General features: G+C 39.9%; 2 protein-coding genes across 4 annotated transcripts in view; one reads left to right on the top strand and one right to left on the bottom strand.

The window, feature by feature from the left end:
* CISD1 (CDGSH iron sulfur domain 1) lies at nucleotides 1–27,580 on the bottom strand. Of its 2 annotated transcripts, none has more exons than XM_037062761.1 (3): nucleotides 27,463–27,580; nucleotides 18,403–18,608; nucleotides 1–412 (listed from the first exon to the last, which is right to left on the bottom strand). In XM_037062761.1, exons 1-3 carry the CDS (start codon nucleotides 27,563–27,565, stop codon nucleotides 323–325), a joined length of 399 nt encoding a protein of 132 aa, XP_036918656.1. In that variant the 5' UTR covers nucleotides 27,566–27,580; the 3' UTR covers nucleotides 1–322. The 2 variants fall into 2 exon arrangements, with proteins under 2 accessions (XP_036918656.1, XP_036918657.1); XM_037062762.1 differs by lacking the exon at nucleotides 27,463–27,580 and adding an exon at nucleotides 25,395–25,579.
* The window catches only part of IPMK (inositol polyphosphate multikinase), a 46,515-nt gene continuing 45,438 nt past the window's right edge, over nucleotides 26,766–27,842 (top strand). For both annotated transcript variants that reach the window (XM_037062759.1, XM_037062760.1), the window contains exon 1: nucleotides 26,766–27,261. In XM_037062759.1, coding sequence (XP_036918654.1) covers nucleotides 27,072–27,261 — 190 coding nt within the window. In that variant the 5' untranslated portion in view covers nucleotides 26,766–27,071. The remainder of the gene's footprint in view (nucleotides 27,262–27,842) is intronic.

Raw genomic sequence — 27,842 nt, forward strand, 5'->3', positions numbered from 1 at the left:
TGATTTTGAGAATAATTTATTACTTTAACTTCAACATACAACTATATTCTAATGTGGTTACACTGAATATAAAGAAACGGATCCTTCCAAGACCAAAATAACCCACAGGCCACAATGTTGCTTTCACTTTTTCCCTTTTTTTGTTTTTGTTTAAACAACTGTGCACCATGGTGGCCAACAAGTACGGCAAATGCCATGAATACGAAAGCAGCAGTTTGCAATGGATCACATCTAGAACCCAGAGAAGGCGAATTAGACAGAAGTGGTCGTCATTCTAATTAAACAATCAAGACAAGTTGGTTTGCAGCATTGAACCATTGATTTAAGTTTCTTTTCTCTTGATGATCAAAGGTCCCACGTTGTCTCCAGTCTCTTCATTGTGTTTTGTGTGGGATCCATCACAGAGTGGGAACTAGGAAGACAGAAAGAGAATGTGAAGTGTCTAATCACAAATGCAGTACTATATTTGGCAAGGGGCGACGTCTGATTCACATATATAACATGATGACTCAATATACAATAGCATTTCCTTTTGTGATATTTGATTATGGATTTCGAAAACCTTTTCCATGTTTATATACTAGTAATCCTTTCTATATCCACTGACTATTTATGTGTAAGAGTCTAAGTTCATTTATTTACAATCAATTTGTATATTATCCTTTGTTGATTACTTTGTAGAATTTTTTCCTTAAACCTTTTTGTTTTGCTTGTTTTTTTCATGCCCTTAATTCCTCCCCTCTCATACAAAAGGCCTTTTTAGTATCATACATTTCCCTTCATACATTTCTTTTTAACAACATTTATGAAGTCTTCTTGTTTTAGAAATGTGGTTGATTTACATTTGTTATCATGATTACACATTTTAGATATAACAGACATTTTGTGTCCAGTGGGGGAAAAGGGACAAAACTAAATTGCTAACAGTGTTTCCTAGAGCATGCTCCAGTGGAGTGCTATAATATATTCTGATATGATTTCATCATATGTTTAAAAAACACACATATATAGTTTCACAACGTACATTAATATTTTGCAAAAGCTTGTGCTATAAAAAAAACTATTTTAAACCCAACTCTTCTTTTTCTATGATATCCATTGTTTATTTTTAAGTACATTTTATTGGTTACACTATTACAGTTGCCCCAACTTTTTTCTCCTCACTCCCTCCACCCGGCACTACTCTCACCCTCCAGCATCCCCACCCTCACCTTAGTTCACGTCCATGGGTCAAAAATGTAAGTTCTTTGGTTTCTCCATTTCCTATAGCATTCTTAACCTCCACCTATTATGCTTCTTATTCTCTGTACCCTTTTCCTCCATTCTCCTTCTCCCCCTCCATGAGATCTCCATTTTTCTTTTTTAAAATATATTTTATTGATTATGCCATTACAGTTGTCCATTTTCCCCCCTTAATTCCTCTCCTCCCTGCACACCCCTTCCCACCCACATTCCCCCCACCCTTTAGTTCATGTCCATGGGTCAAAAATGTAAGTTCTTTGGCTTCTACATTTCCTATACTATTCTTAACTTCCCCCTATTTCCTACCTACCATCTATGCTACTTATTCTCTACACCTTTTCCCCCTCTCTCCCACTCCCCTGTTGCTAAGCCTCCATGTGATCTCCATTTCTGTGGTTCTGTTCCTGTTCTAGTTGTTTCCTTAGTTTGCTTTTTACGTGTGGTTGTTAATAACTGTGAGTTTGCTGTCATTTTACTGTTCATATGTTTAATCTTCTTTTTCTTGGATAAATCTCTTTTAACATTTCATATAATAAGGGCTTGGTGATGATGAACTCCTTGAACTTGATCTTATCTGAGAAGCACTTTATCTGTCCTTCCATTCTAAATGAAACCTTTGCTGGGTAGAGCAATCTTGGATGTAGGTCCTTGCCTTTCATGACTTGGAATACTTCTTTCCAGCCCCTTCTTGCCTGGAAGGTCTCTTTTGAGAAATCAGCTGACAGTCTGATGGGAAGTCCTTTGTAGGTGACTGTCCCCTTATCTCTTGCTGCTTCTACAATTCTCTCCTTCATTTTAGTCTTGGCTAATGTAATTATGATGTGCCTTGGTGTGTTCCTTCTTGGGTCCAACTTCTTTGGTACTCTCTGAGCTTTCTGGACTTCTTAGAAGTCTATTTCCTTTGCCAGATTGGATAAGTTCTTTATTATTTGTTCAAATAAGTTCTCAATTTCTTGCTCTTCCTCTTCTCCTTCTGGTACCCCTATAATCCAAATGTTGGAACGTTTAAAGAGGTCATGGAGGTTCCTAAGCCTCACCTCTATTTTTTTTCAATCTTGTTTCTTCACTCTTTTCTGATTGAATGTTTCTTCCTTCTAGTCTGCACTGTTGAGTCCCGGTTTCTTTTCCATCACTATTGGTTCCCTGTACATTTCCTTTGTTTCACTTAGCGTTGCTTTCATTTTCCATCTAATTTGCAACCAAATTTAATCAATTCTGTGAGCATCCTGGTCACCAGTGTTTTAAACTGTGCATTTGATAGGGTGGCTATCTCTTTGACACTTAGTTGTATTTTTTCCATAGCTTTGATCTGTTCTTTCGCTTCAGCCATTTTTTTTTTGTTTTGGCATGCATGTTACGTGTGAGGGGCGGAGCCTTAGGTGTTCACCAGGGCGGGGCAACCCACATCCTTGCCTTGTGACGCTGTATGTGGGGGAGGGGTTTGAGAGGAAACAATGGCGCTGGCTCCACTCTCTGATGGATTTCAGTCACTTCCCTTTCTACTCGAGAGCAAAGTGGACCCTTCCGGTGCTGATTCCTGGTGGGTGGGTTGTATACATTCTAGGACCCTGTGGGTCTCTCCAATGAACTTTCCGGTGAGGCTGGGAGTTTCTCCTGCTGCCGCCTCCACCCCCACAGGTGTTTTCAATCAGTGGTTTGAGGCTTTATTTCCCTGTGCTGGAGCCCTGGGTTGCTCGGTCTGTCTTGCTCCCCAATTGTTCTTCCTGGTTTATCTGTGGGACCACTGACTCCACCAGCCACTGCCTCACTGGGTCAGCCAGCTGCAGCCTTGCCTGCCCCGTCCTCTCCGCCCAGCTGCCCGTCTCCCCCACTCCTACCCTTCTGGATGAATGTGTCTTCTTTAAGTCCTTGGATATCAGACTTCCATACAGTTCGATTTCCTGTCAGTTCTGGTTGTTTTTTGTTTTTAAATTGTTGTCCTTCTTTTGGTTGTGTGAGGAGACACAGTGTGTCTACCTATGCCTCCATCTTGGCCAGATGTCTAATCTCCATTTCTGTGATTCTGTTCCTGGTCTAGCTGTTCAGTTTTTATTTATATAATTTATTGATTATGCTATTAGTTGTCCCATTTTCTTCCTTCACTCCTCTTCACCCTGCATATCCTCTCCCACCCACATTTCCCCCCTTTAGTTCATTTCCATGTGTCATACTTGTAAGTTCTTTAGCTTCTCCATTCCCCATACTCTTACCCTCCTCCTATTTTCTACCTACCATCTATGCTACTTACTCTCTGTACCTTCTTCCCCCTTCTCCTCCTCCCCCCACTCCCCTGTTGCTAACCCTCCATGAGATCTCCATTTCTGTCTTTCTTTTCCTATTCTAGTTGTTTGCTTAGCTTGTTTTTGTTTTAGGTGGGTTGTTAATAATTGTGAATTTGCTGTCATTTTACTATACATGTTTTTTACCTTCTTTTTCTTAGACAAGTCCCTTTAACATTTCTGTAAGTTCCTTTAACATCCCTGTAATAAGGGTTTGGTGATGATGAACTCCTTGAATTCGATCTTATCTGAGAAGGACTTTATCTGCCCTTCCATTCTAAATGAAAGCTTTGCTGGATAGAGCGATCTTGGATGTAGGTCTTTGTGTTTCATGACTTGGAATACTTCTTTCCAGCCCCTTCTTGCCTGGAAGGTCTCTTTTGAGAAATCAGCTGACAGTCTGATGGGTACTCCTTTGTAGGTGACTGTCCCCTTTTCTCTTGCTGCTTTTAAGATTCTCTCTTTATCTTTAATTTCGGGTAACTTAATTATGATGTGTTTTGGTGTGTTTCTCCTTGGGTACAATTTCTTTGGGACTCTCTGGGCTTCCTGGACTTCCTGGAAGTCTATTTCCTTTGCCAGATTGAGGGAGTTCTCCTTCATTATTTTTCAAATAAGTTTTCAATTTCATGCTCTTCCTCTTCTGGCACCCCTATGATTCGGATGTTACAGAGTTTAAAGTTGTCCCACAGGTTCCTAAGCCTCTCCTCATTTTTTTTTTTTGCATTGTTTTTTCATTCTGTTCCAGTTGGATGTTTATTTACTTCCTTTTGTTCCAAATTGTTGATATGATTTCCAGTTTCCTTCCCTTCATGATTGGTTCCCTGTATATTTTCCTTTATTTCACTTGTGTAGCCTTCATTTCTTCCTTCATTTTGCAATTGAGTTCAATGAATTCTGGGAACATCCTGATTACCAGTGTTTTGAACTCTGCATCTGACAGGATGTATATCTCCTCATCACTTGGTTGTTTTTCTGGAGTTTCAATCTATTCTTTCATTTGAGCCATATATCTTTGTCTTGGTGTGGTACGTTAAGTGGTAAGAGGTGGAGTTTTAGGTATTTGCCACGGCAGGGTAATCCTCTTAGTGTGATGGGGCACTGTGTGTGGGGGAGGGATCAGACAGGGAACAATGGTGCTTGCTTGGTTCTTGCCCCACTTTCCATAACTTCTCTCAAATGCACTGTGCCCTTTCAGGTACTTATTCACATGTGGGTTGGTGTGTGTACATTTTAGGACCCTATGGGCCTCTCCAATGGACTCTTGTGTGAACTGGGAGTTTCCCGCCACCACAACCCCCACAATTTTTTTCAGCCAGGGATTTTGAGTCTTTAGTTTCCTTCACTGAAACCCTGGGTTTCGTTTGTCTTGCTCTCCTGTTGTTCCTCCCAGTTTATCTGCACGCGAATGTGGGATTGCCTGTGTCGTCTGCTTCCTTGCCTTGCCGGGCATCCTCTCCACCCTGGCTGCCTGTCTCCACTCCTCCTACCAGTCTGGATGAATGTTTCTTTAACTCCTGGGTTGTTGGACTTCCATGCAAATAATTTTTGGGCAGTTCTCATTGTTCTTTGTTTTTAAATTGGTTGTTAACCTTCTTTTGGTTGTTTGAGGAAGCAAAGTGTTTCTGTCTACACCTCCATCTTTGTCAGAACTTTCAAACTCTTCTAAACAGACTAGATTATGGAGACTTTTAACTTTATCCATTATTACAGTGTTCTATAAGGCATACTTTGCAAAATGCTGTTCTAGACCTCGTTGCTTCAATATTAGAGGTTGCTTCCTAAATTGTTATACCCTCATAATTTTAACAAAATAAAATATAAAATGCCAATATAAAGTTTCGAGATTATCATATTCATCAACCTTTTCCACTGGGATAATAGCTGTGTTTAAGATATACTTAAAATTGGGCCTTGGCCAGTGTGGTTCAATGGATTGAGCGCCAGCCTGCAAACCAAAGGGTCGCCAGTTCGATTCCCAGTCTAGGGCACATGCCTGGGTTGTGGGCCAGGTCCCCAGCGGGGGGCACACGAGAGGCAACCACACACTGATGTTTCTCTCCCTCTCTTCCCTTCTGTATAAAAATACATAACTTAAAAAATAAATAAACAAAATATACTTAAAATTGGGCTAGTTTTCCGTTATACTAGTCTTCTTTACTAAACCGTTCTTGTTTATCCTTTATCTATTTATTTCTCCAGATAAACATGAGAATCTTTTTTGACAAATCCTATTTTATTTCTTTTGTAGTTTTTGTTTTCAGATCTCATGCATATTTTGACAAGATTATTTGTCCTAAGTTCTTTCAGTTATTATAATTAGGTATATTTTCATTTGCATTCTCTCTACATATGAAGTCTGTCCAGAAAGTACTCAGCCACACAATATGAAAAATAGAGATGTTTATTGAAGAAGATACAAGAAACATTGTACACGGGACAATCATACCTCAGTCCCCTTCAAACTAAGCACTTTAGGACCTCATACAGTTGTCTTAATTGCCCTAGGTATACATAGCTGCCCCATTGTATTTTCCTGAATCTCATCGTTGGTCTGAAATCTTTCCCCTCTCAAAGGTGATTTTAGTTTTGGGAAAAGCCAGGAGTCTTAGGGTGCCAAATCTGGGCTGTACGGGGCTGAGTCACTTGGATAAGTTGATGTTTTGCCAAAAAGCTCTGCACCAGGTATGATGCATGAGTGGGCATGTTGTCGTGATGAAGCTGCCAATCACCAGTAGTCCATAGCTGCAGCCTTTTGTATCGTCTCAATAGTTTCCATGGAGGAATGTTCAAGCTTAACACAAAATCCGATGGAGATTCATTGCTCTATTTGCTCAGTCATTTTGAATGTGATAACTACACAGTACACATGCTCACTCAATGGTATCTACCAGCCCCACTGACTAGTCCAGTAAAGTCATCACTGTTCACACATGCGCATTCCAGTCCACTCTCCTTGGCAGACAGGTTATGCTGGGGTTGCGCAAACCATTCCTGTTATATTAACAATAGCTGGACTTTTTCTGGACACACCACATATATATTATTGGTTTTTGCAAATATATCCTTCCTGCTGTTAAATAAAAATAAGAACTCAACAGCATTTTGGGTGTCTCCTCTGGATTTTACCCTTAGAAGGTCCAACTACCAGTAAATTATTTGTTTCTTTCTTTCTATATGTATAGCTTTTATTTCTATTTCATGATAAATGAGGCTAGCTAGCATCTTTTGTCTTACTTTTGATGCCTGGAATGTACTTACACTCTAGAATCTAGGGTTTCATGTTTACAATAAGGTACACTACTGCACTGAACAGGTCTAGAAGAGTAAAGTAGCAAGAGTCTTGGCCTTAAGGGTAAAGTTACCTCATAACTCACAGTGAAGAGGGGTCTAAGTTTCTAATAGCTAAAACTGGACAATAAAATGTATATAATCTTAAACCTTGATATTAGAAATGTCTCCTCTAAAATTAAAATAATACTTGGTTGATGTTAATAATGTTCATTTTTAATTTTATCATTTATATATAATTGAGTTAAAAATTACAGAAAACCTAATGGTTTTCAGAATATCTTATACATCCAGGTATAAATTCTATGTTGGTACAGGTGGTAATATAAATGTAATATATATAGAGCTTATGTTATTTCTTTTTTTAGGTCAGTAAGATATGGTACACAGTTTATTCATATTAAAAACAAATCCTTGCAGTAAAAACATAACCCCATGCTTTCAGGTTATTTGGCACAGATGAGAAAAGAGGCCATAGAACAAATCAAGCTAAAATGTATCCTACTACAAAGAACAGCATTTCAAAGTGGCATATGTTTGATAAACAAACAGATGATGGTACAGTGAGAATAAAAGTTTACATGGTAAAAGAATCCATTTTTATAAATAGCTCACACAAAACACGTTGCTGTAAAGTTCTATGCACACAAGTTATAAAATGTATTTCTAGAAAATGAAATATCTGTAAATTAAAAAGCCTCAAAGAATGTAGTGATGTAGCATGCTTCACTTTTATTTCTTTTTTAATCTCATTGTTAACAATACTAGAAACTAATTAATTTTCTCAAATTATTTTCCTCCATATACAGAATCAAAAATGGGAGAGAGATCTCTAGAGAAATAAAGAAAATCTTATAAAAGATTAACAAAGCCATAAATCAAAAATAAGAATATACTTTTTATAATTATCTGTTTCTGCCTAAAAACTGAAATTGTTTCATCACATTTTAAAAAATGAACAAGTAAAAAGTAAATATTTCTTTTTAAAATTTTTAATTTATTTTTTCAAATTTATTTAATTATTTTTCAAGTACAGTATTCTATTACTCCCATCCCATCCCACCCCCGTGCTCCCCCTCCCTCCCATTTCCACCCTTCTCAGTTGTTGTCCATGTATCCTTTATATATGTTCCTCTAAATCCCTCCCCTATTTCCCCTAAAATTCCCTCCCTTCTGGTCACTGTCAGCCTATTCTCTATTTCAGTGTCTTTGGTTATATTTTGCTTGCTTGTTTGTTTTGTTGTTTAGCTTCCTGTTAAAGGTGAGATCATATGGTATTTGTCCTTTAACCTGGCTTATTTCACTCAGCATAATGCTTTCCAGTTCCATCCATGATGTTGCAAAAGGTAGGAGCTCCTTCTTTCTTTCTGCTGCATAGAATTCGATTGCGTATATGTACCATAGTTTTTTGATCCATTCATTTACTGATGGGCACCTAGTTTGCTTCCAACTCTTGGCTATTGTAAATTGTGTTGCTATGAACATTGGGGTGCATATGTTCTTTGGGATTGGTGTTTTAGGGTTCTTAGGATACAATCCTAGCAGTGGAATTGCTGGGTCAAAGGGCAGGTCCAATTTTAGTTTTCTGAGAAAATTCCATACTGTTTTCCATAGTGGTTGTACCTGTCTGCATCCCAACAACAGTGGACTAGAGTCCCCTTTTCCCCACAACCTCTCCAACACTTGTTGTTTGTTGCTTTGTTTATGATGGCCATTCTGACTGGTCTAAAGTGGTATCTCATTGTGGTTTTAATTTGCCTCTCTCTGATAGCAAGTGATATTGAGCATCTCTTCATGTGTCTCTGGATCCTCTGTAAATATTTCTTTAAAAAGTAATGAGCCCAGAAATAAACCCAAATCTCTATGGTCAATTAATATTCAACAAAGGGGGCAGAAGCAAAAAATGGAATAAAAATAGCCTCTTCAACAAATGGTGTTGGGAGAACTGGACAGCTACATGTAAAAAATGAAACTCAACCACCAACTTACATCATACACAAAAATAAATTCAAGATGGATAAAAGACTTAAATATAAGTCATGATACCATAAAAATCCTAGAGGAGAAGATAGGCAGGAAAATCTCAGATATTCCATGTAGTAATATTTTCACTGATATGTCCCCTAGAGCAAGGGACATAAAGGAAAGAACAAACAAATGGGACTGCACTCAAAATAAAAAGCTCCTACACAGCTAAAGAAAAACATTAGCAAAATGAAAGGGAACCAACTGTATGGAAAAATACATTTGTCAATGGTATCTCAGACAAGGGTTTGAGCTCCAAAATGTATAAAGAACTCACATGACTCCACATCAGGAAGACAAACTATCCAATTAAAAAATGGGCAAAGGACCTGAACAGACACTTCTCCAAGAAGGACATACAGAGGATCCAGAGACATACAAAAGGCTGCTGCTGCTCAGCATCACTAGCCATAAAAAAGATACAAACTAAAACCACAATGAGATACCACTTCACACGGGCGAGAATGACTATCATAAACAAATCAACAAACAATAAGTGCTGGTGAGGATGTGGAGAAAAGGGACCCTACTGCACTGCTGGTGGGAATGGAAACTGGTGCAGCCACTGTGGAGAAGAGTATGGCATTTCCTGAAGAAACTAAAAATGGAATTGCCTTTTGACCCAGCAATTCTACTGCTGGGATTATATCCTAAGAACCCTGAAACACAAATTCAAAAGAACCTATGCACCCCCATGCTCATAGCAGCACAATTTACAATAGCCACATGCTGGAAGCAGCCTAGGTGCCCATCAGTAAATGAGTGGATCAATAAATTGTGGTACATTTACACAATGGAATACTACTCAGCAGAAAGAAAGAAGGAGCTCCTACCCTTCACAACATGAATGGAACTAGAGAGCATTTTGCTAAGGGAAGTAAGCCAAGCGGTAAAAGACTAATACCATGATTTCCACCTATAAGGGGAACCTAATTAACAATTAACAAGCAAGCAAAATATAACCAGAGACATTGAAATTGACAACAATCTGACAGTAACCAGAGGGGAGGGAGGAGGGAAATAACTAGGAAAGAAGGGAAAGGGTGGTAGACAAACAGGTATAAGGGACCCATGGACAAAGCCAAAGGAAGGTAGGATTGAGGGTGGGAGGTGGGGTGGGTAGGGCAAGGGAAAATGGTGGTGGGAAAATGGAGACAACTGTATTCAAACGTCAATTTAAAAAAATTTTAAAAAAGTAGTAGATCCTATTTATCCAGGAAATTCCATACTATGAAGTAGATAAAGCTTTTACGCCTTTAAAATGTAAACTAGTTATTAAACATCCATTTGTTCAGAGGCACTGATATCTTTTATTTATTTATATTAAAGATTTTATTTATTTATTTTTAGAGAGCGGAAAGGAGAGAGAAGAGAGGGAGAGAAACATCAATGCGTCATTGCCTCCTGTGCACCCCCTGCTGGGGACCTGGCCCACAACCCAGGCATGTGCCCTAGTCTGGAAACTGAACCAGCAACCCTTTGATTTCAGAGGCCAGTACTTAATCCACTGAGCCACACCAGCAATGGAAAAATATTTGGAGTGGTATCTTAATATTAATAACACTTTCTATTATTGCTTAACCACAGAAATTATTGACCTAAGTCAGAATCATGTCCCAAAGTTCATGTGAAGATCAAGTATTCTCATTATATTTACACATTAGGGATTTCTCATGTTAAGTTATGAAACAAACATTTTATTTTCAACCAAAAGCCAAAATAAGTTATTTCAAAATAAGATGAGCAATTTCTTAGAAATGTTTTGTACATGTCAATGGGATATATTTATTGAAATTACTTCATGACCTTTAATATAGTATAAATGAATGGTAATTACTTGGCATTAAAATTCAAATAATAAATTATGTAACAATGTTTTTCAGAAAGTGTCTTATTTTAACTTTTTTTATTCAGGAAAAAGAAAATGATTGATAAATACTTTCAAACATAACCTAGGTATAGTAGTTTTTGCAATAAATAATAATGTAATGAAAACATGAAAATTTTATTAAACTTCTTACATTTAAAATTTTGAAATTTGTTATATTTGTCTAGCCAAGAACTGAAATTATAAAAATGCAAAGGGTATGTTTAATTCAGTTCACATAGTATCAATACTTAAAGATCAAATAATTGGTGAAAAAAGTTGAGCTCACAGTTAATTCTAAAATTTGTTCTAAGGTGGCAGTCTTTGTTTATTAATATACCCTGAAGAAAAGTTTGTGATTAAATTGGCCAAATTTCCTGTATGTCCAGAAAATATTCTATTATGTTTGTTACACCAATTAAAAACTATATATCCACTAATCTGAAATATCTTTAAAACTAGGGAAGAGAGTTATGAGAAGTTGGAATAAATATTTGGGGGAGAGAAAAAACAAACACCAGGATCTTTTTTTTTCACTTGGAAAGCTGACAACATTATCAGGGTCTTCATAAAAAACACAATATTTGTTTCTTTTTAACAGCCCCATATCTTAAGTTATGATATTTCTGTTTTTAGGATGATTCAAAATGGAAATACACATTCCTCCTTGAATTATCTTTTCTGTCTGCAACAGCTAAAGAAAATTTTTTTATTTTCCTTCTCTAAACTTTGTATTTTTAATGAATTTGGATTATATTTCCTAAGGAAGTTGCCTGGGGCCATTCTGGCTTATTACCATAAACCACTCTGAAACAGGACTGCTTTGGTTGAGAAAGAAAACAAAAGCAGTGAGCTCTTCAAAGTTCCTGAGAGAATATGGCATTTTATACCATTTTATGTACTTACTTTGGTAAATGTAAGATAGTAGCTACAGTAAGAAAATGTTTAAACGGAAATTAAGATTTTACAAAACTGTCCTTTTATGGATTGACCAACACTCAGAAAATATCCTATTATGTGTTTTTTAAAAAATTTATTTTTTAGAAAAAGGGAGGAGGAGAAGGTAAGAGGCGGAGAGGGAAAGAGGGGGGATAAGGGGGGAAGAGGGGGAGAGAGAGAGAGAGAGAAATATTGATTTGTTGTTCCACTATTTATGCATTCATTGGTTAATTCTTGTCTGTGCCCTGACCAGGGATCAAACACACAGCCTTGGTCTATTGGGACCTATTATGTTTGTTAGATATTGTTTCTATGAAAAAAATGGACTCAGTGCAACCCACTTCCAAACTATTAATAGGAGGAAGACTTTCTATAATGTATACACCTCAAAACAAAAACAAGCCCACCACTAACAAAAAAACCCACAACTCAGTCCCTGAAGTTGTAAATAAAAGAAAATGATTCTACATGGTATGTGCAGTTGCACATCACTTCAATTTCAGTTGAGCTCTGGATGTTGACTGGAATGGGCAGGAATACAACCCAGCAAATGATATAACAACCTACCTGAAGCAAGGGGGGTGGGGTGGGAATCTAGCAAGACTATGTTGCATACTCTTCTCTTACACCAAAGTTCCTTTATCTTCTTGTTTCAAAAGTAAGACTATCTTTCTTCCTTTTTAAGGCTGAGTTTCACATTTGTGCTTAGTCTCATTTCCTTCTACCCTCTTTGAAGATACCACTCTCTCAAAGTCTCAAATAATATCTTTCCTTGTACTTGCTTTAATAATTTCTTCTCTACTGGCTTCTTTCCTTCTTACTTTATATATGGATATCCCTTTTGTGAAATATGGAACGAGTGAATTTTTTTGAAATAGCAGAAGGCATACCAATCTTGGGGGAAGCCTGGGAATGAGGTATGTTAAAAATTATTTCTTACACATTACTAAGAGATCTGATTCATCAGGTCTGGGAAGATTGCTAATGTTAGATGCACACAGAAAACCAGCAACTGTACATTGAGTGAATTAGGATTAAAATAAAGTTTATATTGCAAATAACATTTTTTTTGAAATAGGTAAGAGTCATTTACATTTTATTGTAAACACAACTGGGTTGTATAAGGAAAAATTACCAAATATAAACTCAACACAGCTATCTAATCAAAGGTATTAATTACAAGTCTTCTGTGCATTGACATGTGTGTGCCTTGGCACCTGTGTGATAATCTTAGGAACCTCAAGAATGTGGGGAGCTTCCGAAGTAGCACGAAGAAAAGAACGTCCATTAACTTGAACAAAACGTGAATTCTTAATTCACTCTGGGAATAAAACGTACTCGAGATTCAGTCAAAATTCAGAATTGGCAAATGCTGGATGCAAAGGGGATCACTAATGCCATAAAAGATAAATGAATAAAAAAGACTGAGAAAATTGAAAATAAAATGATCGGTCTGGCACTCCATTCCTTACAGTCTACTTACGGGCAATGGTGATCCCTAGTTTAACCACAGGGAAACTCTAAACTGTATCATGCAAGAATAATCCTGGAATGTTATGTTGAACTATAAAGTCTAATAAACATTTAAATCACTAGCATCTGTATATTTGTTTCTTCCTGAAATACTTGAGATTTTAGTCCATGAAAGAACATATTTATTTTACTGGCCCTTTACCTTCTGGGAAAACCCAACCAAGGTAATACCTTTATTTGACCTCAAAGCTAAGCACTACAGCTCACTAAAGCTACTCGTTATCTTTCTTTCCATTCACTGTCACGCTTACTGAAAATCTGACATGCACTCAGACTGCTAGCATTTCTTTATTGGTAATTTACACTTTAACCCACTTGGACACAGCTTCTACTCTATTCTTCTGTTGAAATGACACCAAAAGGTCAAATGACTAATTGTTTGATCCAATAGTCTTACTATAATAATCTACTCAGCAGGTCGACTTTGCACAAGCTGATGTTGACAACTAAATCTTTGAAACTTTTCCCCCTTTCCACTGTAAAGTCACGATATTTTTAGTTTTGTTTTAATTGGCCCATTTCATTTCCTTTGTTAGCTCTTATTCCTATTTCTAAAATGCAGAAAATTCTCTAAGTGTTCATAGTAGTCCTTGATTTTTATCTGTGCCAAGGACCTTTTGGTTTCATTCCTGTGCTTGACTCATCAGTTTTGCTGATTTCTATCTCTAACCCCCATGCTTCAACTTTAGTCCCACATTTCAAAACGCCTGCTGTGCATTTCCATTCAAATGTCACCTTTAATGCACTTTGAAATTGAACTCCTTATCACTATCCTAGGAAATCAGCGTCTCACCCTGCATTCCTTATTTCTGTTAATGGCACCATCTCTTTGAATCCCACAGGCCTAGAGACTTCCATGATCATCAGTTTTTCTCCCCCAATCTCTCCCACAAAGCAGTCACTGCATTTGGCCGATCCTTTCCTCAACACGTTTCATGTATCTCTTCACTGTTCTCCATTCCCACAGCTAGCACCCTGGTGTAAACTTCGTAACTTTGCATCTGAAATCCCTAACAAGAAGCTCCTCCATGTCTGGAGGCACAAACTCTACACTGGTATACTCAAGACTCTCCCATTTGGCCTTGTTTCTGGGGGGAGGCAGGTGCGAGGACCAGACTAGATTCTTCAGTGATTCCTCCTTTGCTCATATGCGTCTTTTCCAGATTTTGAGAATGTCTCCAATGCTTGCTAATTTATTCAAATGTTACCAATCTTTCTGGGGCAATTTAACCCCCATGTATATCACTATGCCTTCCCAGAAAATTGTAGCCCAGAGTGTAAGCTCTTCTTTTTATATAAAGCCCTGGTACTGTACCCACTAACACATCTATGATACCCGACGTTTTATTATTTAACTTGGTCATGCATGCATATACAGTAGACATGAAATGAATGAATTAAAATCACTGACTAGCCCTGGCTGGGCAGCTCAGGTGGTTGGAGCATTGTCCCACACACCAAAAGGTTGTGGGTTCAATCCCCAGTCGAGGTGCATATGGGAGGTAACTAACTGATCTATGTTTCTCTCACTTTCCCTTCCTCTCTTTCTCAAATCAATAAACATATCCTCAGTGAGGATTAAAATAATAACAATAAATAAATAAATAAAATCACTGAAGAACTATTACAATTCTGACTTAGAAATTCTCTAATTTATAAAGGTACTATTTTCTATATTTTGGTGGGTAACAAGAGAATGAAACCTATATAAGCACAGTTTTAAAAAACAAACTGAACTTCCGCCAAGATGGAGGCATAGGTGGAAGCACTGTGCCTTCTCCCAAAACCAAGTTTGAATACAAGAAAGGTTTGGAGAACAAAGACACAGCCAAAAGAGAGAAATTGAATTATATGGAAGTCCGACAACCACTAACCGTTCAACGGGGACGGTAAGAGGGGCAGAGCCAGCAGCAGAGCTGGGTCGGGCAGGAAAGATCCCCAGACCTAGGCGCGCAAGTGGCCCGGACCCAGGGTGTGGGGCAGACTAACCGCAGTCGCACATTCGCACACAGTGAGGCGGACCACGCAGGCCCCAGGGGGCGAGTGCTGGCGGCGGTTGCACACTCGAGTGCAGTGGAACAAAGCGTTTGGGCCCGGTGACGGTGGCGGCTGCGGCGCCGGTGGGGGCTGCGGTGGCAAGCGGTAGATGGGACGCCATAGTTCCTCTTTGACCCCGCCCCCACATACAACGTCACAACTCAGCGACTGAGTTGCCCTGCTCTAGTGAACACCTTAGGGCTCTGATCCTGCTCCAGAACAGGCACAAACAGCCCAAAAGATGGCGCAAGAACTCAAAGTCCCAGAGCCGATAACTCTCAGCAACCGAGAAATTGCCAGCCTCTCAGAAGCACAATTCAAGACACTGTTTATCAGGATGCTCACAGAACTGGTTGATTATAGTCACAAATTAGAGGAACATATGAAGGCTAAACTAATTGAAATGAAGGGAGATGTCCAGGAAACCAATAGCGATGGAAAGGAAACTGGGACTCAAATCAATGGAATGGACCAGAAGGAAGAACGAAACATCCAACCAGAAAGGAATGAAGAAATGAGAATTCAAAAAAATGAGGAGAGGCTTAGGAACCTCCAGGACATCTTTAAACGTTCCAACATCCGGATTATAGGGGTACCAGAAGGGGGAAAGAAACAGCCACGAGTGGAAAACTTATTTGAACAAATAATAAAGGAGAACTTCCCCAGTCTGGCAAAGGAAATAGACTTCCAGGAAATCCAGGAAGCTCAGAGAGTCCCAAAGAAGTTGGACCCAAGAAGGAACACACCAAGGCACATCATAATTACATTAGCCAAGACTAAAATGAAGGAGAGAATCCTAGAAGCAGCAAGGGATAAGGGGACAGTCACCTACAAAGGAGTACCCATCAGACTGTCAGCGGATTTCTCAAAAGAGACCTTACAGGCAAGAAGGGGCTGGAAAGAAGTATTCCAAGTCATGAAATCCAAAGACCTACAGCCAAGATTGCTTTATCCAGCAAAACTTTCATTTAGAATGGAAGGACAGATAAAGTGCTTCTCAGATAAGGTCAAGTTCAAGGAGTTCATCATCACCAAGCCCTTATTATATGAAATGCTAAAGGGACTTATATAAGAAAAAGAAGATGAAAAATATTAACAGTGAAAGGACAGCAAACTCACAGTTATTAACAACCACACCTAAAACAAAAGCAAACCAAGAGGACAGCTAGATCAGGAGTGGAACCATAGAAATGAAGAACACATGGAGGGTTAGCAACAGGGGAGTGGGAGGAGGAGAAGGGGGGAGAAGGCACAGAAAATAGCATAGAGGGTAGGTAGAAAATAGATAGGGGGGAGGGCAAGAATAGTGGGGGAAATATAGAATCTAAAGAACTTGAGACATGTGGTTATAAACTAAGGGGGGGAGAATGGTGGGGGAGGGAGTGTGCGGGTGGAGGGGAATGAAGGGGGGGAATAGAACAACTGTAATGGTATAAACGATAAAATATATTTAAAAAAATAAAAAATAAATAAAAACAAACCAGAGCTAGTGTATAGAATATTACTGAGGATTATTTTCTAGCAATCCCACTAGTACTTTCAAACAACCCCACATTCCTAATGAACAGTGCTCTTCTTAAGATAAAACTTGTTGTAATGGCACTATTAATTTTTGGTTCATATTCCGTATGCCCATCAGGCGTTTTTTTAGACACAATGTCACAATCCAAGCACTGTACCACTGGATTATACAACATCAATTGTATTGGGAGAAGAGGGTTAGTAGAATATGCTTCCCAGTGCCTAGTATGTAATATGTTGATTTGTGATCACAGCTCTCCACTGTCGGAAGGGGTCCCTCAAATAATGTGTTTCCTGAAATAGAGATATCTTTTTAAAAAAATCCTCACCTGAGGAAATGCTTACTGATTTTTAAAGAGGAAGGGGGCGGGAAGGAGGAAAGGAGGGGAGAGAGAGTGGGGAGAGAAACATTGGTGTGAGAGAGAAACATTGATCCCTTGCTTCTTGCACACACTCCAACTGGGGATCAAACCAATGACCCAAGCATGTGTCCTGACCTGGAATTGAACCTGTAACCCTTTTGGTGCATGGGAAAATGCCTCAACCAACTGAGACATCTGGCCAGGGCCAGACACCTCATTTGTATTGTCTATTCTCTTAGTCCGAATGAAGTCATCTTTAGCAAAATCCATTTTATTTAAATGCTAACAGTGGTAATACATACTATGTTTTCGCCATACACTAGAAATTCTTAAGTCATTCAGTGTACAAAGCTTTTCAAGATAATCTTAGAAGAACATTTTACCATCTTTAGATCAGCAGCTGTCATCACTGTCAAAAGCTGTAGGAATCAAAGATGACACTTCCACAGAGAACTTAATGAAATGCAATTCTCACAAAAGAAAGTAAGATTTTTAAAACTCCAGTGTTATAACTTAACTGCACAAGCTGCTGCCTAAGGGAAGCTTAGGATACAGGGTCAATGTATACCACAGAAAAATTTTCCAGGGCTAATTTACCAAAACTTTATCTCAAAATTTCTGAAACTTATACTGGAATCCAGGAGCCTAAAAACTCAAAAAAAAAAAAAAAAAAAAAGAATTGACCTCTTCTGCTTCTCTGTATTTGGGCTGCATATTTCCTTCCATAGGATAAAGGAAGGCTAAGATCTACTCGAGGAGGAAATCTTAAGAGTAAAGGGGTTTTTCTCTCTTCTTTGGCTAAGAATGTGGTTACATTCACCTGAACTCAATGAGACCATGATGTAATTTTACTGTACAGTGGTTATACATTTTAGTAACTATATTCTTGAAGAGTACATGAAAAACAGAGAACAGGATCCATTAAAAAAAGGAAAAAAACCCTGGCTGGCGTAGCTCAGTGGATTGAGCGCGGGCCTGCGAACCAGACGATCGCGGTTCGATTCCCACTCAGGGCACATGCCTGGGTTGCAAACCGGTTCCTTGCAGGCTGACTACCAGCAGGGGATGCACAAAAAGGCAACCATACATTGATGTTTCTCTCCCTCTCTCCTTCCCCTCTAAAAATAAATAAATAAATAAAATCTTAAAAAAAAAAGCTTGTAAACTTATAAAAAAAAAAAAAAAAAAAAAAAAGGAAAAAATAAGCTGTGTCTTAACAGTATCTGGTGATACCAGTTTGATAGAATAGTTTAAAAAGAATATTACATTAAAGATGGTACTAATATAAAGAACTTGTTTCCCTTACCTTTTTGGACCTCCAACAACGGCAGTACACAGCTTTATCTCCCAAATCCTCCATGTCAAAGGCATGCACGACCTTGGGGTTGTCTTTCTGAATGTTAGGGTTAACCATAGATTTGTTGCGATGATCTTTAACATAAAATCTTTTGTAAGCTAGATAACCAATTGCAGCTGTCCCAGCAGCAATGGTAACTGCTGCGATCCATTCAACTAGAGTAGGAAAAAGAAACAGGAATAATTATAAAAATCAAAATATATGCTAATAATTTAACATAGATAGATGTTCATGAAATCCAATTTTTTGAGTATTAAGCATCCCAATAGTCAAAGTCTGTTTTTAATGTTAACTGAATGATCAGAACACATTAGCGTAAGATGTTGTTAAGACTTTACCCAGCTCACTCATAAGCAATTGTGTATTTTGGATTGGGAGATGACAGTTAAATTAAAATAGAAGAGGGAAACTTAAAAATCATTTTATAGGTAGAAAACGAAAAACGAGGGTTAATAATCTTTTTTAAGAGTTAACAAAAAGATTTAAAATAAATGTGAGCCCTGATCAGTGTGGCTCAGCTGGCTGGGCACTGTCCCACAAAGCGAAAGGCTGCAGAAACCTGGTCAGGGCACCTTCCTGGGTTGTAGGTTTGGTCCTGGTCAGGGCACATGCAAGAGGCAAACGACCTATGTTTTCTCTCTTATATCCAAAGTTTCTCTACCTCTTTTTCTGCCTCCCTTCCTCTCTTTCTAAAAATAAATAAACAAACAAAATCTTAAATTAAAATAACATGTGAGTCTGCAGATACCTATTGTTTAAAAAATATTTTAAAAATTCAGACTACAAATAGGACAGACTCCCCCTACCCTGCCACCCCAAGTCAGGTGGTGATTATGTCAACAAAATGACTCAGAATTCATTTGAATAGTAAGTCCTTTAGGGGTTTTAAAATGTATAACCACAAACAGGACTGGTATCCAAAGAAAAACAACAAAAAACCCCCAATAAAACAAAACCACCCTTTAATATTAAACATTCAAAGGAATAGATCTAGCATGATTCTAGGCTTCAAAGTCCTTCAAAATTGTTTTTTGTTTTTTTAAATATCCAAGTGCTGTCTCATTAACATAAAAATCAGAATATACTAATTTAATATTAAACATGATGAATATTACAGTTTTATTCTCATTTAATACATTCTAAATTTCCCTTATCTATCAGTGGAAGATTTTCTGAATTCCCAACAAACTTCACTTTAAATTTAATGACATTTTGGGGGTTTGGGGGTTGAGTGAAAAAAGCAAAGGGATTAAGAAGTACTAATTGGGAGTTACAAAAAGAGTCACAGGGATGAGAAGTACAGCACAGGGAATATAGTCAATAATACTGTAATAATTGTCTACAGTGCAAGTGAGTACTAGAACCAGTGGGAGGATCGCTCCGCAAATTACATAAATGTCTAACCGCTACGCTGTACACCTGAAACTAATATAAAATAATACTGAATGTTAACTGTAATTGAATAATAAAAAGTAATAAATTTACTGACATTTTTCTGCTCAATTATTCACTTGACTAACAGGCCACCTATTTATTCTTTCAATATAGCTTTTCAAGTAGTCCTTAGACATCCAAGCACTTAACAACTACCCCATTTCCAGAGAATGTTGGAGAGGAGAAAGCTCTGCATAGTCTGGTTAGCCTCAGCCTCAGAGGAGAGTTGTCTATTTCCAGCACGGAGCAGACTGCAGGAAGAAGTCGCACAGGGGTCAGGATAAACACACTGGACTGCTTCCCAGCACTTCCTGAGTCAGATCTTCACAGTGTTTGAAATAAGTTCCCAGACTATCAAATAAAGCCCTAGAGAGATAAGTATAAAAAACACATTCCAAGGCCAAATAAAAACATATAGTGGATAATGAACCGTATGGCTAAGTTTGCAATATTGAGTCAGGTTTCTTATTACCCTAATGTGATTAACCACTGTACCCAAGAGTGCCTTACATAAAACTGGAGCTCATCTTACAGAATTCTAAAGGAAAGGAACAACCATTCTCACACTTAAGTCTCTTTTATCTTGGCCTTCTCTTAGCTTATTTAATAATTTAGTTTTTATCAAGTTTCTAATTAGCATATTCCTTGGATTCTATTTTCAACCACAGTATTTTTCTCTACAAAGTAATTTAGTATGTTTTCCTTCCCCCAGCATTTCTATTTCTCCTTGCTATAATCCCATAAAATAAACATTAACCCTATGCCCTTTCCAAGTGCTGCATGACTGAGAAAACAAGTTAATAAGTTATTTGACAGCTTCAAACCTTTGGCCTTACTGGAGGACGTTTTTTAACTGCACATTTTGTGAAGATTTGTCTTGAATTTTAGTACTGTTTCACAGTACTTCCCTGTGGCACTTCCAAGCAGGGCTAAAACTTTGCTCTGATTTTTAGCTTCATTCATGACCTTCCTTTTTGATGCATTATTTACCATGGAAGCTCCTTGAGAAAATATTCTATGTCAGGAGCTACGGCAATCCACTTCTTCTATAAGGGAAAGCCACTCTGAATAGTTAATGTATTTATCATAAAATGGGCTACAATATTGCTTTGTGTAGTCTATGTTCAATTATGTTTGCTGAATATTATCTTTAGGAAGAATCTGAAAGGAGGAATATCCTGAAAGACTAAAATAACACAATTCCTTAAATACTATTGGTCTTAGTCACACCTTACTTTTTAGGTGAATTATAAGGTAATCTCAAACAGGCTTATTTTAATGGTGCTTCCATATTACAAAAAATCCTGAGACCCAAAGAACACCTCCAACTGGCTAGCATTAATTTGATATAAAAAGGAGAATCTGATAGAAATTTCTACCTTAAACTAAAAAAACCACACAAAAAACCTTCTCATCCATTAAAACACTCTTTTATTACCCGTCAAATTCACATACCATGGTATGGTAAGCTTTTTTTTTTTGAATTTACTCCCCCTGGATATTCTGATGGGGGAAGAAATGACAGAATAACTGACATAAAAAAGAGGCAACAGCAAATGAAAAAAATGGAAACTGACTCCATCCAAGATACCATCCAAGAGTGGCTGGGCCCAAGGGGAATCAAAACATGCACTGTAAGGCCCTGGCTGGTGTAGCTCAGTGGATTGAGCGTGGGCATGCGAACCAGAGGATCGCAGTTCGATTCCCAGTCAGGGCACATGCCTGGGTTGCAGGCCGGTTCCCTGCAGGCCAACTCCCAGCAGGGGACGCACGAAAGGCAACCATACATTGATGTTTCTCTCCCTCTCTCCTTCCCCTCTGAAGATAAATAAATAAATACAATCTTAAAAAAAAAAAAACATGCACTGTGACCCTACTTCCTAACAAGGGTCACTTATGACCCTACATAAATGTCTCTCTCTCTCTCTCACACACACACACACACTAGAAAAAAAGGCTTTGTATTTGCTCCAGTGAGTTTTTAAAATTACAGAAGAATATCCATTTCTTCTTCTTCCCCTTCCCAAATTCTAATTCTCTAATCTAACTAGGGACAAATGTAAAATGTAGCCTCAATCAGTCTTTTCTGGCAAAAAGCTGTGGATGTCACTGACAACTAGGGACAAGAAGAAAAGGAAACTATATAAAAATAGATAAGAATGATGGTAGATTCAAAAGTTAACAATTAAAATGAAAAAAAATTTAAGACTCAAGTAACATTTAGTCCTTGGTAGTATATATGCCTATTAAAAACCAGAGACAACAAAGGACTTTGGCGAGACCCAATTTTTAAAGATATTTTAGTTGACAAGCAACTTTCAGACATTCTGGAGTCCAAAAAAATCCTGATCATTATTTCTTTCTCTTCTGGTTTATAACTCACTTGCACTTTCTATAGACATCTCTCAAGGCACAGAATTCTTAGTTAGATCAAATTCCAGCTTATCCACCCTTATTTAACAATGCTTTCTATCTACACAAAGACCACGAATAAGCCAATGAAAAGAACAACATACAGAAAATACATTGCTAAATAATCCTTCCCCTTCTTACTCCTCCCTTAGCCTACTATATGTAATCTCTGGTTTTCTCTATTAGAATTATTCAGAGAGAGAGAAAATATGAACTTGTCCCCAGATCCCACACCCTTGTTTATAACCTATTCCTTTGCTTTTCTCTAGTGTAGGAATTATTTTGGTAATCTCACCCTGCTTCTTTTCCTTTAGCCCCTTTTCTGCCCCAAACTGTCCTCTGCAGCCCAGTGTCAACTGCCACAAAATCAGAATGTTCATCTCAGGAGAGGGGGAGGGGAGTTGTGTTTAAATTTTTCCCTCCCTTGGGTCTCCTCCAGATTGGTAGGCTGTACCTGGAAATGTTTTCTCTCAAGGCCTGGCATACACGTAGTGTTCAATATAAATTGAGTAAAAAGAAATAATAGATTACTAATTTGAATTCATGCTCCACCTGCCTATTAGACCAACACATTGCTCTTACACTGAATAACTTTTCTTTGGCCTCATCTTAACCTCTTATATCAAAGTGTGAACTATTTCCTAAGATATAAAATAAAACTTTATTATGAAACATTTCAGATATACACAAGGAATGCTCTAATGAACTCCTATTTACTCAGCTCCAAGAACCAGTCTTGTTTCCCCTGCATTCCTCAAAACCCCACCCCACCCTGTTATTTGTTTATAACCCATAGGAACTTCTTTATTCAGTCAGATCTGCACATTCTTCCTCAAAAAACCAACCCCTTAAATAGTTACTTTAAATGACTCAATGCATTTGTTGAATCAGCTGTATAAAATAGACAAGGATATAAAAATCAGAGAATAAGAATTTATGCAGTTTCCTTTTGGTTATATACATTGTAGTGTTCAAGCTTTGGGGTGAATAATAAACCAAAGGTAGATAGGTGGACACCTATTTTGTAGCCTGAGGATAAAGCAAACTGAAAAAAAAGGGGGGGACTTGAGGGGAGAGCAGGTTAAGGAAGGCCTTCTAAATATTTAGTTAAATTGGATTTTTTCTTCCGAATACAAACAAGAATTCTGCATACACACACATATCCTTTTATTATCTAACATATACAGCAGTTACCATTATCAAAAATCATTCTAAGCCCTTTATAATTATTAATTTATTTAACTAAGTAGAGACAGGGTCGTCTTCCCCAAAATAAAATGATCTAAAATGACTTTCAATCTGTATAAACTAATAGGTTTGGTTTAAAATTTGAGAAAGCAACTTGACTCCAATCGTTATGAGGTGAATTCCCAAGACATTGTCTTTCCCTACTCTGCCATACGACTATATTTGAGAAAGAAGATGCTGGAAGAAAAGATTTACAAAGGCTCATGACAGTCCTCACAACAACCTTCATGCTTTTAGGTGAAATAAAAAGTAGCTGCTTCTCATAACAAAGTTGAGTACTTCAATATTAACAGCCCTTTTCACCAAGCAATTTCCTATCCCTTAGAAAACTGCAAACTAAAGGGAAAGTCACCTTTAGATTCCCCTATGGTTAGATTTAAAAACAAATCTGTGGTGATTGCAAGAGAGATTAGCCTGTAGGTTGTATTAAGAAACCCTAAGGTTCACTCACCTATTTCATATTTCAATAGTATGCTACTTCAATAGAGTTTAGTGTGCACTTACACAAAACAACTCCACATTTTAAAGACACATTTGGAATCTTTCTACCTATATCACAGAAGTGCAAGCTGCCTTCCTATAATATTACCAGTGGCTTGAATCACATGAATATCTTATTTTACACAATAGTTTTATTCCTGATAAAGTACAGGTTTGGATTTCTAAAAAACAAAACGCAAAAATCATTCCCTACTTTTAACATACCAAGGTGCCTCAATTTGAGACTTACAATGACTATCCTCTCAAATAATTTTTGCAAATAATCACCTCCTACATACCTCATTAGTAACTTAAGAGATTCATAGGTTGTCACCCTCACTCTGTCACACAACTTTTGTCACATAAGTGGAGTCCTCCAATTCATGGAATCTACTACAAAATTAAGGCTCATATTAGTAGGAACCTTTTTACAGATTCTGGCACTGTTGGTGCTCAATATGTACTAAATAAATTAATGGGGCTACTTTTAATTAACTTCTAGACAATCTCTTTACCTCGACTTAACTACTGTTATAGGTGTCTAAATGTTGAGGTGTGGCGTTTTTATATTGGGCAAAGGGATCACATATTATCACATAGCTGGTACATAATATTATATTAATAACTGTACTACCACCTCCAATTTCTAAGAAATGAAGTTCACATTGACTTCTAGAAAGTCTCTTAATTTAATTTGACCTTCTGTGAAGCAACCTTTCCAATCTTTAGGTACCAGCACAGTGGAAGCAAGGCTGAAAAAACTGAAGGCTCAATGAGCTCAGTTTTCAATCCTCTCTCCTGGACCACTGCCACGAAGCGCCAGATGCCAGAGGCATAAGGAAAACCTGGGAAAACTTAAGATCCCGAATTGGGTTTCTTCTCTTAAAAAAAAAGTGCAAAACTAAGATGTGATTAGTCATGCATCTCTTCAGGGTTGCTGGCAATACACGCTCTAACTACACAGTGATTTAAACGTGAGAAGAGGGAACAGGTTTTTTGTTTGTTTTTCCTTTCCTTTTCTCCAAGCTCCCTGATTTCAGAACACAGAAGTGTCTCAAGGGAGAACAAGAAAAGCTAGCATCGGTATCATCAGGTTTCAGGGTTTGGTTAGTGGAAAAGTGATCCAGACCTGGGTAGATGCCTGTATGCCCCCCACGCCAATTATGGCCGCGGATACCACCAATCCACACCACTTTCCCGGTTCGGCCCAGGGAGCCCGCAGGTCGGCCAAGAACAAGCCCTTATGCATCTCAAGGTTACAGGTCCGGCCGGTACGCAGAGCAGCGGTAACATCCCAGAGAGGTGCTGACTAAGCAGCAACTGGTGCGCAGGCCGCCGGCCTCACCCACTCCCGGGCCCCACTTCACCTCTTACGTTGGAAGTCAGACTCATGGCGCAGTCGCTTGCTAGGAGTGCAGAGGACACTGAAAACAGCCTAGCGATGACCGACTAAGTCAAGGTGCGAAACGCGGCCTAAGGGCACCGACTCCAGGCAACTACGGCGCAGGCGCCGAAGCAGTCCGTAAGCACGTGCGTATTATCCAAGCTAGCGGATGCTGAGCATGCGCAGAGCTGTGTCCCGGGCCTCAAGGAAGTCTACAGTCCGGATTTTGACAGCTGCAGGAGGTGGGAGGAGGAAGAGACCTAGAGAGGTAGCAACTGAGTTTGCGCAATTTTGAGGGGCGGGGTCTTGGAGCCCAGAGGCAGGGTTTTGGGGATTGGAAATCCAGGCCGGGTTTTGCGTGTTTCTCAGGTGTGTGGGGCTTCTAGAGGCTTAGTACAGGTGTTAGGAGGACAATTGCGGTAGTCAGACATCTAAGATTTTTTACTTAAAAATTTCGTAGCTAGTGCGGCTACGAAGTTTCGTAGCCAGTCCTGCAAGGCCAGGTCTAGGTTTCTTATAAAATGCCAGACGCAAATCAAGCATAGTCCCATCCCAGAATCTCTTCTTGCTCCCGGTGTACATCCGTTTCTCTGCCTCTGACCCAGTCATCGGTTGAGGACCTTGGAACCTGCGATAAGGGTCGAGTGGGAGAGAGGGGGGAAAAGGACTCATTTCTTCAAAATGCTCACTTAAAAAACTCAGATTATTTTCTGACTTTTGCAGTCTTAGGTCAGTGTCGGTTCCAAACCTTTTTTTTTTTCTTTAATAAGAGCCGTTTGGGGGCACAAATTTAGGGAGAGGCTAGGATTAATTTGAAGGGTGTTTTGAAGGCGCGTCTTCTAAGAAGATGCTTGGTTTTACTTCTGTCGTTTCTGCGTGGGGTGGGAGTTTGAGGGGGTTGATTGCAGTTAAGGGGTAGGCCACCCTTGGCGCTGCAGCGGCCTCTTAACTCTCCTAACACGAGACTGACCGCTCCTCACAACTAGAAGCCTCAGGCCTTTGAGCCTTTCCCCAGAAACGCTCAAATGCGCCCTGAATGAATGAAAGCACAACGGCGCTGATGGCTTCTTAACGCTGGCCTGTGGTTTGGGGAGTGAAGGACCGCGAGAGTGCTCACCCCGAGCAGGTCTCCGTCATGTGCCCGGGGCCCACCCTACCCTGCCCCGCCTCGCCCCACCCCGCCGCAGGGGGTCCCGTCGGGCGGCCTGTGGGCATGCTCAGTAGCCGCAGCGGCCGCGGGGCGCGCGGTCGGAAGCTCTCGCCCGCGGCAGTACGAGTGGTGCTGACGCGCGCGCGGCTGCCGAGGGGACTGGAGGACGGCGGGAGGGGGCGGGGGCGCTGGAGGTGGGGCCGTCGTCCTCGGCAGGGCCCCAGGGAGCGCCTCGGCTGGGTTCCGTCTCTGGGCTGCGCCCGGGCTGGCAGCCGCGGAGGCAGAGCAGTGGGACCTGGTGTCCGTGCTCCGCCGGGAGTTGGGCAGGGCAGCGCCCTTGCCTCCGCGGCATCATGGGCCCCCTCCCCTGGCCTCAGCGGGCACCAGCCGCGGGAACCCCCGGGCCTCCTTACGGCCGAGTCTGAGCGACCCCAGGGTTCCCCGGCTCACCCTCCTTCCGCCCTATTTTTTTTCCTGCCCTCGCTGCCGCAACAGCTTCAGCTCTCGGTTATGGCAACGGAGCCACCATCCCCCCTCCCGCTCGAGGCGCCTGGTCCCCGAGAAATCCGGATCCCACCGGCGAGCGAGGCAGTTTCTGAGAGCGCCCCGAAACCAGCGGGCGGCAGGCTCCGCTTCCTCAACGGCTGCGTGCCCCTGTCGCATCAGGTGGCCGGGCACAAGTACGGGAAGGACAAAGTGGGTAAGTAGGGGTGGCGTGGGGCTCGCCGCTCCCCTTTCGTCTCCCTGAATCCCCGGCAGGCGGAGGCAGCCTGGTGCCCACTGGCCGGACGCCCCCCTGGTCTACACGCGGGCCTCTTCCGCTCTCCCCCAGAGCCTCACGACCCGTGCAGCAGGGTGTCGAAAAGTGGGGCGATTCTAGGGTGTGGGGCGTCAGCCTTACGCTGTAAGCAGGAGGTGGCAGGGAGAAGAGTGCCGAGTCTTCTCCCCGGGGAGGGCGGGTGTTGATTGGAGACAGCCTCTTTAGTGAAAATAAGGAACTTCATTTTTCCTGGACGGGGAAGTAAATTCTCCACCGAGCACGAGGTCTGTTTATTATAAATGGGTAGCTATTGCAAAAGAGAAGGAATGAAATGCAGATGATGCTAATCTAGTGCCTCTTTTTTCAGTGCAAAGCAGAAGGGGAGGAAAAACAGCCCCCCTCCTTTATTTTGTCTTTTTGAGAGCTTGTCTTATCTGAGATCCCTCCCAGCCTCCTGGGAGGTTTTCCTGATATCTGGTGGATTTCTCCAGGAGGCGTGGTTCCAGTAGCAGGAACTCGGA

Source organism: Sturnira hondurensis, unplaced genomic scaffold, assembly GCF_014824575.4.
Source record: "Sturnira hondurensis isolate 20B ecotype Veracruz unplaced genomic scaffold, ASM1482457v3 Scaffold0014302, whole genome shotgun sequence".
Taxonomy (NCBI): Eukaryota; Metazoa; Chordata; class Mammalia; order Chiroptera; family Phyllostomidae; genus Sturnira; species Sturnira hondurensis.

Excerpts from the sequence above, each read along its gene's own strand:
- CISD1 (XM_037062761.1), bottom strand. The coding sequence starts at position 27,565 with ATGAAGTTCCTTATTTTCACTAAAGAGGCTGTCTCCAATCAACACCCG. Across the intron at positions 18,609-27,462 it reads TGCCACCTCCTGCTTACAGC|TTGAATGGATCGCAGCAGTT; the intron begins GTAAGGCTGACG and ends TTCCTACTCTAG. Across the intron at positions 413-18,402 it reads GTTGTTGGAGGTCCAAAAAG|TTCCCACTCTGTGATGGATC; the intron begins GTAAGGGAAACA and ends CTGTCTTCCTAG.